The following is a 17663-nucleotide window of genomic DNA, read 5'->3' on the forward strand; positions in this document are numbered from 1 at the left end:
AAAATAAAAATTGGAGTGAAAGAAAATTATTTCTTGATGAATGTTGGGTTTACTTTGCAAAAGTTCTTATTGCAGTGCCTCAAGCCAATCAAACAGTCTTGATACTGGTATCTACTCAATTAGACATAATAAATAAAACTGCAATAAATAAATCTAGATACACAATGCTGTAAGCACTATGAGACATAGTCCAAGTATTGTTTATGCCAGTCTTTCTCAAAGAATATTCCATGGTATTCTGTAGGATGCTAATAACCCTTATGCAACCAAATGGTTTAATGGTCAAATAAATAGGAAATGCCAGTTTAGAAAGAGTTTAAAGCTTTTTAATTGAAGGATCCTCAAAGCCTTTATTAAAATAATATACTATGTACCTCTTAACAGATGACTATAATATACAGGGTTTTCCAAGGAACTTTTTGTTTTTCTCAAAGCTTATGAAAATTTATTTTTGGTGCATTTTATAATAGATGAATTTTAATAGAAGTTTGTGAACCAGATTTAACATCTTGGATGCAAATGCATTTAAAGAGATGGGCTTTGGCAAGAGAAAGACCCAGCTTTCCATTCTAGTAGCAAGCAGCATGAATAATAACAGCAAATAATTTTTCAAACTTAATGACATTAATTTTATTAGAATATGATTAAAATATATTATAATCTATATTACTTTTGATTAATTAGACTATTTTCAGAACCCTCTTGCTATTACCAGTAGAGGAACAGAGTTTTAAATTAATTTCCCTTTTCTCAGATGCAGTAATCCATACCAGAAACTTTTAAGTGGCCAGGCAATGTAGGGTTTCTTCAGCATCCTGAGCCAGTAGTGGCTAGATTTAAGATAATTAAATTGTTCATGTTTTGAGGATGCTTTGAATTCCTTAGAGAGGCCATAGGAAAAATTCCAGTGTGGATAATTATGTTCAGCTTGCTCATAGATCCCTCTTCACTTTTAAGTGGAACACTTTTTCTTGAAGAGTATATCTGCTGTTGAGGGCCTGATGCCTCCTGCCTTTGTATCATGACTCTCCCTAGAGAATACAAGTAATTGTATGTTATGATGGAAGATTTTCATTAATGTGTCTTTATCTAATTTAGTCAATTGTCCAAGTTTTCTAGTAAAAAAGAATACAGTTGAAAATAAGAAAGTTTCATTACAATTAAGTGCTATATACACGTACTATTTATGATATATGTACTTTTTAAATGCCTTTACTTTTCAATGTACATCAAAACATTATGCTATACACTCTAAATGTGAGCAGTGAAAATGAATTTTAAAAGTATCTTAACCTTTTAAAATCTTGTTTTATTATTTTAGAATGCACATAGCTAACCTTATGTAGAACTGTTTATCTTTCTGTTTTATTATAGGAGGAAAAACCAATCAATTGAATCTCCAGAACACCGCAACTAAAGCAATTATTCAAGGTCTTATGCCAGAGCAGAATTACACAGTTCAACTTATTGCATACCATAAAGACAAAGAAAGCAAACCAGCTCAAGGCCAATTCAGAAGTATGTACTTATAGGTCTTAAAGAACCACCATGGGGCTCTGTTCCAGCACTGGATTTGAGTCTGTGGTATATCTTCTAAGTGATTAAAAATGTAGGGTTTTTATAAACAGATTTTCAGAGATCTTAAAAGACCTTCAATTCAAACTTCTATGAATCCCTCCTATTCTTTCCCTTCCATTTTTTTATTTTGTTGAATTCCTACCTATTCTTCAAGTTTTAGTTTCCAAATGCCCTTCCTGACATTGTTTTCTGAGTCTTACTTAAGACATTTCTCCTATATACTTTCTTGGTATCCAGAGCTTCCCTTCTGGTTGAAATGACACCACATTGCAATGGCCTTTTTATTTTTCTGTGTCCCTGACAAACAAGCCTGTATGGTTTGAAAAGTCAGAGGTTTGATTCCTTCTATTTTTCATTATATTGCAAATGCATATCGTATGCATGGCATAATAGGTGTTCAATAAATACTGAAAAACCACATGACGATGTCTATATCTCCTCTGTAGTATCATCCAGCAAACATAGAGTGTGCAGGGAATGTTGTCATCAGGGGAGAAAGCTCTGAAGTAGCCCAGTCCAGGTCTATTAGAAAGCTTTTCCTAATATTGAATTTAAAATTAGTCCATACAGGTCCTGATTGTTCTCACTCTCAGGAGGCATTCATTCATTTATTCATTCCTTTTTTTAAAATTAGAGATATGTACTACATGTCTACCATGTATCAGGCATGTTAGTACTGGACACATGATGAATCCTTGCCTCTATGGACTGTACATTCTAGTTACCAGACAGGCCCTCTTCCCAGAACTGATCTTTCAAATGTGAAATGCAAAAATATTTTAATGTGAGTACAAACAGAAGAAACCTGTCCCGGTTGACTTTCTGTTACTTTATCGTTAATGGGCAATTTAAAACATAATAACCCAAATCAACCAAGTGGTATAATGAACCCCTAAGTTTCCATCATCCAGTTTTAACAATTAGCCACTCACAGCCAGTCCTATTTCATATATACTGCCACACCCCCTTACTTATTGTTTTGAAGCAAATAATAGATATTATTTAAAATAGGTTTTACTTATATTAAACAGAAGTTTTTTCAATTTTGCTATAAGATTAATCCACACATTTGGGAGGCCACAGAATCTGGAACTCTGTATAGCAATGTTCTGTCTGGGTTTCCTACACCATATTTCCTATTTTCTTCCTTCCCGAGTTATGTTCTGTGTGACCATTTTGTGACTTTAAAAAAATTAAAATAAAATCAAACAAAACTTTGTTAACCTGCTACTTCTTGAAACGTGAACAAAGACATTTGATATGTCTACCTGTCAGCAGAACATAAATGTTACAAATATTATATTCTTTTGAGACTTTCATTGTCTACAAGCTCTGGAAAAGGCTTTTACATTATTTTTAATATAAATCAGCCTCTGTCTCCTTTTATTGACATTGCACTTCAGTTTTTGGCATCTTATATCTCTACATAAGTGACTGAAATAATTTAAAGTCTATGAGAAGCAGTAAAAGGTGAAACTGTTCATTTTCCTTGAGTCTAAAGGTTTTGCAACTGAATATGTCAAATATTCCACCAACTGAGCAGCAGAAGAAACAAAGGTTCTTAAAAAACTTTCTCAGTAGCTACTTATTCAAAGCACTTAAAAAGAAATTCATTTGTTTACAGCTTGATTAGCTCTGTGGAATAATCGTAGCAAAGGTCTAATTGATCAGCTAGAAAAATTTTATGCAAACTTTTTTTTAGCTATGTTATTTTTACTGGCAAGATAGAGGGATTAGTTTGACTTAAAAAACAGTTTCTAGAAAGAAATGCAGTTAACTTTTTTTTTGGCATGTCTTCCTTTTTAATGTTGTATGTCAGTTATACTCTTGCTCCCTGAAAGATGGAGCTGAAATCTGGTCTCCATGGCTTGAAAATATTCATAGCTGGATCCAGGAAAATTGTGGTCAAGACAAAACTTTATGGGTATAGGTTTACAGTTAAAGCAGGGTTTTGAATTCTTTATGAACTATCTTCTTTTTGATATATAAAGAAGTCTAAGAAATATTGGATTTTAAAGACAGAAGGGCATGTCCAACTGCTGTATATTAGGAGTCCAAACCTGCCACATATAACAATCACTTACAGCCTCAGTTTCCTCATCTGCAAATGAGAATGATGACATGTATGTAATGTGCAGATTAACTTCAGCATATAGTAAGACATGGTGGTTACTGTTTGTTCATGACAGTTTTCTAGCTGATTGTGTCCTTATGTGAACAAGATATCAGCTCAGTGTGTAATATCTGTTGCATCTTCTAGGTGACCCAGTGGCCTGACTTTCAAAGTGACTTATTTTTTATTTTTTATCCATAATTGAGGTTGTGGTCTATCATGACAAACTTTCTTTTCAGCGACCATTTTTCCTTTTTGGAATGATCTTTTGCTGATCTCTGCCTGCAAAATTCGGCCCATCTTTTAAGTCTGACTTAAATATCACTTTTCCAGTGAAAATTTTCCAAACTTCCACCTCTGGAATTATTATTCTTACTCAGATCTATTTCTACCTCCAGCCTGGGTCAGCACAATTTTTCTTATATCAATGTCGCCAACATATATTCTTTTAGAAAATGTAAATAATCTGGGGCTAAAGTCCCTGTGTGGTTGGGGTTGAAGATCTAGATTTGGAAATTATCCATGGGAGGATGAGAAATTAAGTTGTGGGATAATGAAATTACAGGCGGAGTCTACAGAGACGCAAGGTAGCTTTTATAGATGATCATTTCTCAGGAATGAAGTAAAAAAGGATCCAAAGAATGAGAATATGAAGGAGGGATTAGAGGAATAGGAGAAAGCCAGGATAATGAATGCCTTTGTAAAAGCTGAGAAAAAGCTTTTTTAAAAAATGCTGGTTTCATCAGCTTTTTTGCTACTATGACCAAAGGATCTGACAAGAACAATTTTAAAGGAGGAAAAGTTTATCTGGCAGCTCATGGTTTCAGAGGTCTCAATCCACAGAGGGCCGACTTTGGTCCATGGGACCTGAGGTGAGGCAGATCATGGTGGAGGAGTGTGAGTGGAGAAAAGCAGCTGGAGACACGGCACCAGGAAGCAGAGAGAGAACTCTGCTCAACAAGGACAAAGTATAAACCCAAGGGCACGCCCCCAGGGATCCACCTTTTCCAGCCACACCCAGGGTGCCTACAGTTACCACCTGTTTAATCCTATCAGTGGATTAACACAGGGATTGGGTAAAGACTCTCCTAACCCAGTCATTTCATCTCTGAGCTTTCTTGCACTGTCTCATATATGAGCTTTTGGGGGACACCTCCTATCTAAACCATAACAAAAGGGGTGCTCCAAAGTGCCACTGCTTACAAAGAAGCCAGAATATGATCTCTAAAGTGAATGTAAAAAAGTAACGTCAGTTGGACTAGCATGATCAAAGTATCTTATTTAAAAAAAAATTTTTTTTTTTTTTTTAAATCTTGGAATTTCATCTCTGGGTACCAGAAGGCCAAGGAAGGTTTTCAAAGATAGGGATAATAGAGTCAAAAGTAAAAAGTTTTTGGAGGATGACAAGTCTCAAATCCTTACAGCAAAGGCGTGGGAGCCAGAGGAAAGAAAGAGGTGGAGGTTCTGAGAAGGACAGGAGCGATGGAACCACTTCCTGGAGAAGACAGCGAGGAAGGGTGGCAGGAACCATGGCTTTCCCCGGGTAGCCTGCCGGTCATACGTGTGCTGATGTCGTGAGGTGAATGTGCAGTTAAACGGAGCATCTTGCTGTTGGCTTGCTCCTGCACAGTCACGGGCTTTGTGTTTGTGCGGAAGCTTGCCATTTGGGGGTGGTCTTGAATGCCTCTGGCTGTTTAAGCTTCCAAGCAATGGCAGGAAAGCTGCTGTGGATTTTAAGCAGAGAATGCAGTAGAAAGGTAAGGTAACAGTATTAAGTTGGTATGAGGGTATTAAAGGGCCCAAGGTCATTTCTGGTCTCTATTTCCTATTAATGTGACAAAGAAACACTACCATTTATTAATAGAGAAACATTTTTTAATTTTATGTTTGAAAGGAAAATGTTATGAGGTTCTTCATGTCCTGTTGTAGACAGAGCAGTTTCAAAGGAAACTATGCGTGGCTAATATCTTTCTAGAAAAGGCGTCAAGCTCAGAGGCCAAGTCCAGGGACACGAAGATAGGGCATAAATCCTAGGCAGCAACCACTGGCTTTATGAGGTATGTTTTGACCTCCTGGTGTCTTATTGCCTTGTGTATGAGATGGGAATCATCAGACCAATTTTGTAGCAGGTATAAAGGGTGAAATTTCTTTGATATCTCTGCCCGTAGTTGGTACTCTACCCAAATTCCTGAAGTGCTTTCTACACCTTCTCCTGACAAGGTTGAGAAAATTCAGCAGTTCTAATATTTGGGGATGTGCTTGTGCCATGGAGCTGATTTCTGTTAATCCTTTAAGGGTTTTCATGCATTTTAGTAAAAACTAATTGAATATTTTCTTTTAGACCTTAACATGTATCTGTATTTCTACTTTTCTTCCAGTTAAAGATTTAGAAAAAAGAAAGGACCCAACAAAGCCCAGAGGCAAGGTTGTGGACAAAGGAAATGGGACTAAACCATCTTCACCAGGTCGGACTTTCTTTTTTTGATTAGCACCTTTGGGGAGTTGGTTGTTTTGATACAGACTCTACACACATGCATGGTTGTCAGTGGCAGCAGAAAAGTGTATAATCTACTATGAAAGTTGTCCTGGGAGCCTTTCCTTCCCCTCTTCCTTCCTCTACCTGATGACAGTCAACACTTGGGTGTGTGACCCTCTGGTCACCTCTCTATGAATTTATATTCATACATGCGCAGCCTTCACATTCTGTTCCTTACTCTGTCCCTTGCTGTTTCCCTTAGTCGCCTTCCCTGTCCCTCCGTAGAGGAGGCAGGTGAGGCAGTGGTAAGCTTTGTGGGTGCTCCCATTTGCCTCCTGAATGCAACAAGCCTGCTGTGGCCACTTTTTAGCTTGAGTGATCTTACACTAGTTAGCCAAATTGCTGTGTCTCTAATTCCTCATCTGCAAAATGGGAACAGGACTCATCTTATGGAGGTCTTTAGGGTAAATATGTCCATATGCATAAAATAGAATGATGCCCACCTTGAATATGTTAGGTTTTATTCTTAATCTATTTCTTTTTTTGGTGGGTGGATACCAGAGATTGAACCCAGGGGCACTTGATCACTGAGCCACATCCCCAGCCCTATTCAGATTCTTTTTAGAGACAGGTTCTCACAGAGTTGCTCAGCACCTTGCTTTTGCTGAGACTGGCTTTGAACTCTTCATCCTCCTACCTCAGCCTCCTGAGCTGCTGGGGATTACAAGCATTCACCACTTCACCCAGCTAGTCTACCTCATTTAAAAAAAATGGACAGATAGTCTCTGTGAAATAGACTATAAAATGTACTGCTTATTCCCCTATGGATGGGCATTTAGGTATTTTCTAATTCTATCATAAACATACTGCAGTGAGCATATTGCTACCTGGTACTGCAGGGCTAAAGGATTTTCAAATTGTATACTGCCAAATTTAGAGTGTGCCAAATTGTCTTATTTTTTTCAATAATTTGTATTTCTACCAACAGTATATGATAGTGCTTATTTCTAACATTTGAAATACTCAATATTTTGAATTTTTCCCCAATAATATCTAATTAATTTGCATTTCTCTGATTACTAGTAAAATTGAGCATTCATTTTTTAATTTTAGTAATCATTAGTATTTTTTCCCTGTTCATTTTTGTTTTGTATTATCTTTTTTTAATTAAAATTTTTAGTGCATTTTAGTTTTGCATAATACTGGGGTTCATTTTGACATAATCATAAATGCATGGAATATAATTTACTCCATTTCTGTTCCCAATACTGCCCCTTTCCCTTCCTTCCTCCCTCCCCCCGTTCCCTTTCTCTACTCCATTGGTATTCTATTTATTTACAGTTTTTTTTAAAATTAGTGCATTATAGACCTACATGAAGGTGAAATTGACTGTGGTATATTCATATATGTACATAGGATAGTTTGACCAGTTGCATCCTTCCCTTTCTCTTTCCATCCTCCTTCTCCTTCAATTCCCTTCTTTTGCTCCACTGACTCCCTTCTATTTTCATGGAATTCCCTACACACACACACACACACACACACACACACACACACACACACACACCTCTTTTCCCCCTTATTTTGAACTAGCTTCCGCATATAAGAGAAAATATTCAACCCTTGACTTTCGGATTTGGCTTCTTTCACTTAGCATGATGTCCTCTAGTTCCATCCATTTACTAGCAAATAATTTCATTCTTCATAATTTCATTCTTCTTTATGCCTGATTAATACTCCATTGTGTGTATGTGCCACACTTTCTTTACCCATTCATCTTTTGAAGAGCACCTAGGTTGGTTCCATAATTTGTCCATTGTGAATTGTGCTGCTACAAACATTGATGTGACTGTATTCAGATAGTAGGCTGATTTTAGATCTCTTGGATATATACCAAGGAGTGGGGTAACTGTGTCATATGGTGGTTCCATTCCTAGTGTTTTTGAGTAATCTCCATACTACTTTCCAGAGTGGTTGTATTAATTTGCATTCAACAGTGTATGAGTATACCTTTACCCCCACATCCTTGCCAACATTTATTATTATATGTATTCAGATTTGTGTTGTCTTTTCTAAATGAGTGGTGGCAAACAATATTTGGGATGAGGTAGCTTTTAAAATGTTTTCTAGTTAACACCAGAAGTTATATATCTAGTATTATTATTTTTTGTCACTTGTCAATATCTGGCATTGTTTTCTTATTGGCACTTTTAAATATTTTGCACTGTTAATTTTCTGTAATGAAATAGAATGTACTTAATTTGGCCTTTCAGTTCCATTCTGTAATGTTTTTACAAGATAAAATTATTCCAAGCACTTGAACAAATGACTATTTGGAAACTTTCTAAATATTTTGGATATAAACCCATTTCTGTTATATTGCAATATATTTGCAAATATCTTCTCCTGGAGTGTCATTAGCTTACAACTTTTTGCATCTACTTTCTTTTTCTTCCTTTGTGTTGGGGGTTGAACCCAGGGATGCTTTACCACTGAGGTACATTCCCAGTCCTTTTTATTTTTTATTTTGAGACAAGATCTCCCTAAGTTGCTGAGTGTCATGATAAATTACTGAGACTGACTTTGCACTTGTGATCATCCTACCTCAGCTTCCCACGTAACTGGGGTTACAGCCATGTGCCACCATGCCTGGCTTGCTTTATTCTTTAATATCATTTCCTTTCCTAACATCCTGAATTGGATACTTATCTCATCAATTTTTGGTCTTTCTTCTTTTCTATTATATGTGCTTTAAGTGTATAAATATATAACATCTGCTTGAGCTGTATCACATAGATTTTGATATATAGAATTATTTTCTAATTTGTATTACATTGTCTTTATGATTCACAAATTACTTGAAATATGTTATTAATTTCTCAACATATGAAGATTTTAAACATATTTATTTGTTATTGATGTCTAATTTTATTGCATTGTGGTCAGAGAATATGATGTATAGGAACATTCTTTGAAATTTGTTGAGACATTTTATTATTTTAGATGTGGCCAATTGTTAAACATTTTATTACTTAGAGTTGTCAGTTTTGAAAACCATTCCACATGTCCTTGAGAAAAATGTGTTTTAGTCTCCATCACTAATTTTTGTCCATTTACATGTGTAACTCTTGCAATTTTACTTTCAATACTTACAATGATACATGAATATGCAATAAGAGTTAGTGAATTTTTATCTTTATTATTTTATAAAGATCTCTTTTGTTCTTAGTACTTCAATGTTTGCCTCAAAGTCTATTTTGTCTAACACTAATGTAGGCATAACACCTTTATTTTGTTTAGTACCCAAAAAATACATCCATTTTCTGTTCTTTAACTATTACTCTATTTGTGTTCTCAGGTTCAAGGTGAATAATTGTGTGAAGAAGATTTAGTGGCATTTAAATATTCTGTTTGACGATCTCTGAATTTACTTGATAAGTTTAGTTCACTTGGTTGAAGTTACTGATAATTTTGGGCTTACCATTTATTTTGTGCTATTATCCCACATTATTCCTATCTTTTCCCCCCTCCTTTATGCTTTACTTAAATTCATTCAACTTTATTTTTTCTTTAAATCCTTTTTATCCCTCTATTAACCTGGAAGGTATTCATGCCTTTTGTATTTTCTTATTGTAATTAAAAAGTTAACATGCATACAAAACCTAAGATTAGCCTAAAACTCATCCATATCTTTAATTTCCCAACAATGCAACATTTTTCAGTGCTTCTATTATCTATCTTCAGATCTGTTGTATCTTATGTCTCTTTTAAACCCATACCACACGGTTCATTCTAGTCCATTCTCCTTACATATTTATAACTCCCATTTCAAGAGACCAAGAAACATGGCTTCTGTCTCCTTAAGGCACCTCCTTACATCCTCATTCATAGAACTAGGTTTAGAATGGCTAATTCATGCTTACTCCAAAACTGACAAATCTAAAACTAGAGTTCAGTCTTTGCCTTTAGACTGGAGTATATGAATCTAGATTCATACAGAGCTTGGATTAGTTCTTTTCTTCCCTTGTCACTGTTTTTATTCTTTATATTTAATACAGTCAGGTTAGTTTGTAGGTATGCAAAACATTGCTGCGATTCCAAAAGTAAAAATTTTTCATAAAAAGGAAATAGAAGGAAGTATTACCTCCCCTCTTTCTTCTTCCCAACTTCACTTACTCTAAATAGCCATACTCATTTCTTTCTAATTTAATTTTTGGCAGTGTTGGGGATTGAACCCAGGGTCTTGAGCTTGCTAAGTAAGTCTTGTACCTCTGCGCTGCACTCCAACCCCTAACTCATTAATTTTGGACTTATCTTTTCTGTGTTTCCTTTTGTATAAACAGATTTGTTAATAGTTTTCATGTAGGATTGTGTATGTAAGTTCTCAGCTGAGGTTTGGAGTAGCATTTTTGCCACTTAGTGCTTAGTGAACATTTGAGATGAAGTCCAATTTTTTCTATAGATTTAGAGTTTGGCTCCAGAATTTATTAGCTATAGCTATATAGACCTATATAGGCCAAACTTCTCTATTCTCTTCTCTAATTCACCTTCCTTCTGTTCTTCCAAAACTCAAGATTGAGAGATATGAATTAAAAATGGAAAAGTAGACAATAGAAAAGTGAGGGTAAAATTGTCCTATGTTCTAGTAAATGCTCATGGTCACCTGGAGAAGGAACAGCCATGCATAGTGCATGAGCTTCCTCCAAGACATGTTCATGGAGGGGTCTTTCCTGAGACCACTTTTAGGCAGGTGCAGTTTCCAGGTCTCTGTGGTAGTGATGAGGACCTGGGTGAGGGCAAGAACTTTCAGGAGGTTTGTGGGAAGGAATATTGAGGACCCTCATGAGATGTATGGTGCACAGTGAGGATTTTTGAGGGGCCTGGTTGTGTGAGGATTGTCTTAAAAAGTGAGTTATAAACAGTGGCAATCCAGGCCAGCTTAGAGCTCACAAGGGGTTGAGGGGGGAGTACTAATGGAGGCTACTGGAGACAGAGACCCTCCCCATGCAGGTCTTTCAAGCAGGACTTAGCATGTCTTCCTCCATGCTGTATTAGCCTCATGATTCACTTCTAACTACACTGCTCATTGTTTGCCCATGATCTATAATTTTCTGGTACAAGAGACTACTTTGATAGTGGCTCAGATATAATCAGGCATAGTTAACATATTTTAGAATTTTAGTTTAAATGCAAAGAACGAAGATCCTTCCCAGAAGTTACGGTGTAGTTAGTTACTTGTTTTTAATCTGCTGTACATGTTTCTTCAATAATCTAAAACTAGCTTGCAAACAAAAGTGGAATTTGCCTTTGAGCATAATATTGGCACATTTGCAGGATGGCTATTCCTTCATTGTGTCCAAACAGCTTTTTCTAGTTATTTTTGGAGTTTCGCATAAGAACGTGGAGCCCGATTAAAAAAGATTATGAGACAGATAGAAGTAGCATGGATTTTCTTTCTTTCTTTCCTTCTTTCTTCCTCTTTTCTCTGAATTGCTTTTCAGTTATGATCCCTGATTCTCATTTTCTCTCTCTTAAGTTCTCTCCAGCACAGACAAGGGTGATTCCTAGAGCTCTTACTTTCTCGGGGAAAAGTCTGGGATGAGCTTGTTATTCTTTCCAGGAGTCAGCAAACCATGGCCCTATGGGCCAAGTCCAGTCCTCTATTTTTTTTCAGGAAGATTTGTTGGAACACATCTCTGCTCATTCCTTTACATATTGTCTATGGCTGCTTTCCCACAATATCAGAGTCGAGAAGTTCCGGCAGAGATCATATGACCTGAAAAGACTAAAATATTTTCTGTCTTGCCCTTTTTAAAATGAGGTTGCTGATTGTTTTCCTTAGGATGTTTAAAACTTTTGGATGTTGTGGAATAGAACCCTTCACTAAACTGAGTGATTAAGTGCTATTCCAAGGACAGCATGTCTTTTTGTTGTTTTCAGTAAAAACTGCATAAGATGTACTCTCATTTATATACCTTCAAAGGATTCTACTTTTTATATGCCCACATTTTATTTTATTTTACTTTATTTTATTTTTTACCTGAAACTAGAGAACTCCCAGGAGTTACTTATGAGGATCAAATGAATTAATATATGTAAAGTACCTGGAACATAGTAAGTGCCACATAAGCATTTGTGGTTTAGAGTGTGCATTTTGCATGAGTTAATGCCATCGTAGCTAATCTTTCACATTGATTTAACAATGACTGCATAGTGAAGGTTTGATCATTTTCCTAGTCCTGTGTCCTGAAATAGTGGTTAGGGATATGTGGCAAGCATTGTCACCAAATTCTACCCTGATGGAGCTTAATATGGCCCAGTGGCAGCTCAACACAAGTACCCCGTGCCCTGTCTTGGTGAAGAGCCAGTTCTGTAGCACGCACAGTTGTATGGCTGAGTGCAGCCAGGACACATGGTTATCCTCAAGGTGGATTTTTCACTTACTGGGATCACTGATCTCCTGTGAACACTTCATGGTCCTTGACTCATAGTTCAGAGACTGATTTAAAATTTTATCTCCTTTTCTGCTAGGTTTTCTTAGGTCTCAGATCTGCCAAACCCAGGACTGTGAGTTCAGCTGATGGAGATTTAAATTTCAGTTAGGCAAGGATCAGAAGATCAGCTAAAGTACAGGGGGATAGGTGGGTTTTGTAAGTTAATGCCAGTTCATTCCTGACTCCACTTCTGAGGCCAGAGGCAAGGGACTGATTCTGCTCATAAATGGGACATTGGGGTTAAGCTGTGGGATGGGACTCATGCATTAAAAGGTGTAGAAGGATGCCTGGCTCATGGAGTATGCTCTGTAAGGGATTCCCCCCTTCCTCCTCTTCTTCTCCTCCTCTTTCTTATTCTTCCTTTTCTTCTTCCTCTTCTTGTCCTCTCCTATTCTTATGGTTATCATAGTTATTGTTATCTAGACACTTGCTGCAGCCTTCCTGCTCAACACTAGGGTGGACTAGAGCAGCGTTGCTAATCAGTCCAGGGGAATATGAGAAACCCTGCATTTGCGCCTGGGCCTGGCATTAGGGAAAAGGCCCCTTAGAATGTGTCACCACAGACCTTGGCCACACACAGTTTCAGCATTAGAATTACACTGCTCACATGCTCTGGGATCCTCCCATTCAAGAAATTAATATGAAAAGTGCTCAGAGCTGCTAAAAGCCTTGGATGCCTGGCAGAAGCAAACACAAAATCAGATTTCAGGCACATGAGCTCAGCTCAAATTCTAAAGATTACACAGATATAAAATGTGTGAAGAAGATTCATAATCCAGTATTTCAAAACACAGAAATAAATCATGCTCTGAGTAAGAGTCAGAAGGCACATACTGGGTGGTCTCAGGATTTCATGGGTTTCAATTATAGAACTATTACCTAAAGATCGTATAATAAACAACAATGTTGTTAATAAGTAATAGAATTATTCAAAACATAGAAGAAAGAATAAAAGACTATAACAAAGGATAGTGATAGATTTTAAAAGGGACCAAAAGAAGAGTGTATGTTAAAAGATGATCTCACTCAGTATCATGTTGTTGAGGTGGTAGGAGTTTGAAGGAGGAAAGGTAATCAAGTAGGAAGAAAAGGACTTGTTGAACCCATTTTCCATTGATGGAGATTGAGCTAACTGCAATGATCTGTTCTTCAGTACCTTGTGATATTAAATAAAACCACTCTTTTTATTTCATTTGTTTATACCAGGGATTGAACCCAGGGGTGCTTAACCACTGAGCTAAGTCCCCAGCCCCTTTCTTTTTTTTTGCAGTGCTTGGGATTGAACTCAGGGCCTTGTGCTTGCTAGACAAACACTCTACCAACTGAGCTATATCCCCAGCCCCACTTTTTTTTTTTTAATGGTGATCCTCCTGCCTCAGCTTCCCAAATCTCTGGGATTATAGGTGAGTACCACCATGCCCAGTAAAACCACTGTTTTTAAAAAGTGATGTCAATCGACTTATATAAAACCATGACAGCAGAGATAAAAAAGGACAGGAGTTCCTTCCAGTGGGAATACTCAGTCCATAGCATATTTCATGTGTCACCTAAATGTAAATATAAAATTTGGAATTCACCCTGTTTGCACAGGTGTCCTCACAGAGCTAACCGAAATCCTTTTAGTTCCCAAAATCTGTGTAAGATTCGTTTCTTTTCTTCTTTTGACTTAGTTTCCCTTATGTTTCTGATCTGCCTTCACTGAACAATCCCAGTTGACATATTAGTCAGGAATCTTTTGGCTTCAGCTGAAACACATTCCAACTAGTTTAAGCACAAAATAGTCCATGAATAGTTATGTCTTGCTTAATAGTTATGTCTGGGAAAAGTGTCATTGGGTAATTTGGTCATTGTCACACCATAGGGAGTGCACTTACACTGACTAGGTGGCCTGGTCAGTCACCCAACCATTGTCAAGTGCTGTATGTACATGTGATTGTATGTGCTTTTATATGGCCCGGGGTGCACTAGGCTTGTTCACATCAGCACCACCGCAAACACGTGAGCAATGAGCTGGGCTGTGACATTATGATGGCTATGATGTCATTAGGAATTTTGCAGCTTCACTCTAGTCCTGTGGGAGAACCATTGCATGTGGTCTGTTATTGACTGACGTGTCATTATGCAGCACATGATTCCATTTGCAGCCTTGTTGGATCTAGGGTCTCACTTGGGTTTCAGTCCCCCCTCTGGCTTTTCTGTCACCTAACCTGGCCCTCTTCTGGGGTGGGCTGTTTCCAGGCAATGTTCCTAAGGTGATCATGAAGCCCCCAGGAGTTTTCTACCTGAAACAAATTTTCAATTCCTCCTCCTCTCCTTCTCCATGGTGCTGGGGATCAAACCAGGATTTTATGCAAACTAGAAAAGTGCTCTATCACTAAACTACACTGCCGACTCCATCAAATGTCTTCATTTTTGAAAGCATCATTTAAAAAAAACAGATATTTTATGACTATGTTGATTTTGGCATAATCTATCTCTCAGGAATCCTGGAACTTGTCAATTGGTAACTTCCTTGTTGTTGAAGGATTTTTTAGTGAACATCTTGTCTCTATACCTTTGGGTTGTTGCATCAAATTGAGCACGTGTTTTGGCTTCAGAAATTGCAAAATAGTAGAATCTGTTTGTTAATAATTTGGAGTAACAAGGATGACTGAATTGTTGGATTTTTGCAGAAAAGCACCTAAAATCACCTTCAACAACCAAAATAAAAATATAGTCAAATCATTCAAATCATATAGTACAATATGCAGACTGCAAATAAATGGGAATGTCATCTGTGGACTTCTAAAGTGGAGCAAATTTCATTTTAAAATAGAGGTGGTCGGACAAAGTAGCCTCTTTGGGGTTGATACAAACTTTAGAAAACCAGGAAATACCCAGGTGATGATACAAAATTCTAAAGTGAACTTTCTGTAAAAGTATTTAAGAAGACCCACATAATTCACAAGAAGTGAAATCTATTACACTTCTCTTGCACAGGTAGATTTTAGAGAGGACAGGTAAGAGATGAGGAGGATGGAAATTGAGACACACAGCTCAGAGGCGAGCATGTTGTTGGGAAAACAAGGGTAATTATCCTGGGACAAAGAAAAATGAACGTGGATGTCAAGTGGAGTTGAATTCAGGAAAGAGTTCAAAAGCACGATGGATAGTTCAGGTTTAGTTCGGTAGGTGGGGCAGGGAGGAAGGAATCTTCAACACGGACACTGGCAGCCCCTTTGACAGTCCCGCCGCTGAGCCAGGTGAGCGGGCTTGAATCTGAGCGTTCCATCGCCGAGGTCCCGCACCTGCTCTCAGGAACAGCATCTCAGTGTTTCCCCAAGCAGACATCCGTAGTTGAGAGGAAACCTGTCACCTGGGGCATCATGCCTTGTGGGCACACAACGTTCCTAATCCCTCTTCTGTGTGACAACCTTTCGGTATTTGAAGACAGCTGTCACATCTTCCCCCAGATCCTTACGGTTTAGAGCACAGAAGAAATGCGATGAATGGGGGGTGTTCATGGGTGGCAGGTTACTGTGAAGAGGCGGGGCTCTGAGTGAGGGCCGGACACTCTTCCTGCTGCAGGGCAGCGATCCAGCTTCACGCTGCTGTGAGTTGTCCTGGCATTACTCATCCCAGGTTGAACATAGGACAAATGGCCATGGATTTGGTTTCATGGTGTCTTTAATTCCAAGGCGTGGCAATCTTTCCCTCCCTCTTTCTTTTCTCCCTTTTCGTTTTCCTTCCCTCTTTTTTCCCTTCTCCCCTTCCTAAGGCTTCTCTTTTGTGATAGGACCCGAACAACACAACAGCTAAACAGTTCAGGCTTTGCAAGTCAGTCCTGGAGTTGGATTTGGCGTTTCTACTTGCTCAGTGTGTGACAGTGGACACAATTTTAATCTCTCTGGTTACCTTGCCTTTCCTCCTAAATGAAGTGAGAGAACACCTCATTATAGGATTAATATTGGGCATACATGGTAGAAAGAGATCGATGATACATGATTGGATCACATGATGGCGGAAGCTGAGGAATCCTCAGCTGCAACCTGGAGAACCAATGGTGTAGTTTCAGTGTAAATCTGAGCTGGAGGCCCAGAGGTTCCCATTCAGAAGCCAGCATGCTTGACACCAAGGAAGAGCTGATGCTTCAGGTGAGGTCTGCAGGCAGGAAAAGACTGGTGTCTGTCTCCAGGAGCCAGGCAGGAGCAGTTCTGACCCTGTCACTTATCCTTTTTGCTCTGTTGAAGTGTTGAGTTGGTGAGTCCCACCCACAGTAGAGAGGGCATTCTGCTTTGCTGCTCATCCAGAAACACCTTTACAGACACATCTAGAATGATGTTTGGTAAAACGTGTAGGCACCTATGGCCCAATCAAGTCAACACAAGAAATGAACCACCATGCTTTATAGTACATTTCTAGGAAGGAAGACATTCTAGGAAGAAAAATAGAACCAGGTAAAGGAATAGAATGTTGGGGAGAGTTGTTTCACATTAGGGTAAGTCATCAATCAGGGATGCTTGGAAAGGTACATCCCCACCAACATGGGGTTAAATGAGCACCAAGCTCATTTTGGTGAAGTTGAACTCCAAGCATAGCTGAAATGAACCCCTGGCTCCATATCCTCTAGATAGGCAATTTCCAATGCTATTTCATATTACAGTGACCATTCATGCTGCCTTCTGTGAGGACGACTGTGGTAAAGAAAGCACAGTGCATTGGAAAGGGCAGATTGGACCAAACATTTGGAAGAACTGGTGCCCAGTCCTAGCTCTGCTAGTGAGTCCATCACTGGACCTCTCTGAACTTCAGTTTCATTTTCCAAAAAATGAGAACAATAGTAGTTCCTTAGGAGAATGTTATGAGAAACAGAATGTGTCAATGTATCAGAAAACTCTCTTAGAATAATTTGGGCTCTTGACAAATATAAAATGATCTTAACTCTTTTTGAAAAATGTATCTTCAGTGAGATGGCTGGAGCCAATCATGTCTTGGTAACAGTGAGCTTCCAAGAGTTCTAGTG

The 17663-nt window shown here is 38.1% G+C and overlaps 1 protein-coding gene across 4 annotated transcripts in view; it reads left to right on the forward strand.

Moving 5' to 3' along the window:
• The window catches only part of COL14A1 (collagen type XIV alpha 1 chain), a 220956-nt gene that overhangs the window by 31066 nt on the left and 172227 nt on the right, over positions 1 to 17663 (forward strand). For all 4 annotated transcript variants that reach the window (XM_079140174.1, XM_079140175.1, XM_079140177.1 and 1 more), the window contains exons 4-5: positions 1375 to 1518; positions 6070 to 6156. In XM_079140174.1, the coding sequence (XP_078996300.1) occupies positions 1375 to 1518; positions 6070 to 6156 (231 nt within the window). The remainder of the gene's footprint in view (positions 1 to 1374; positions 1519 to 6069; positions 6157 to 17663) is intronic.

The sequence above is a fragment of the Sciurus vulgaris genome (assembly GCF_902686455.1).
Source record: "Sciurus vulgaris genome assembly, chromosome: 1".
In the NCBI taxonomy this organism is placed as follows: Eukaryota; Metazoa; Chordata; class Mammalia; order Rodentia; family Sciuridae; genus Sciurus; species Sciurus vulgaris.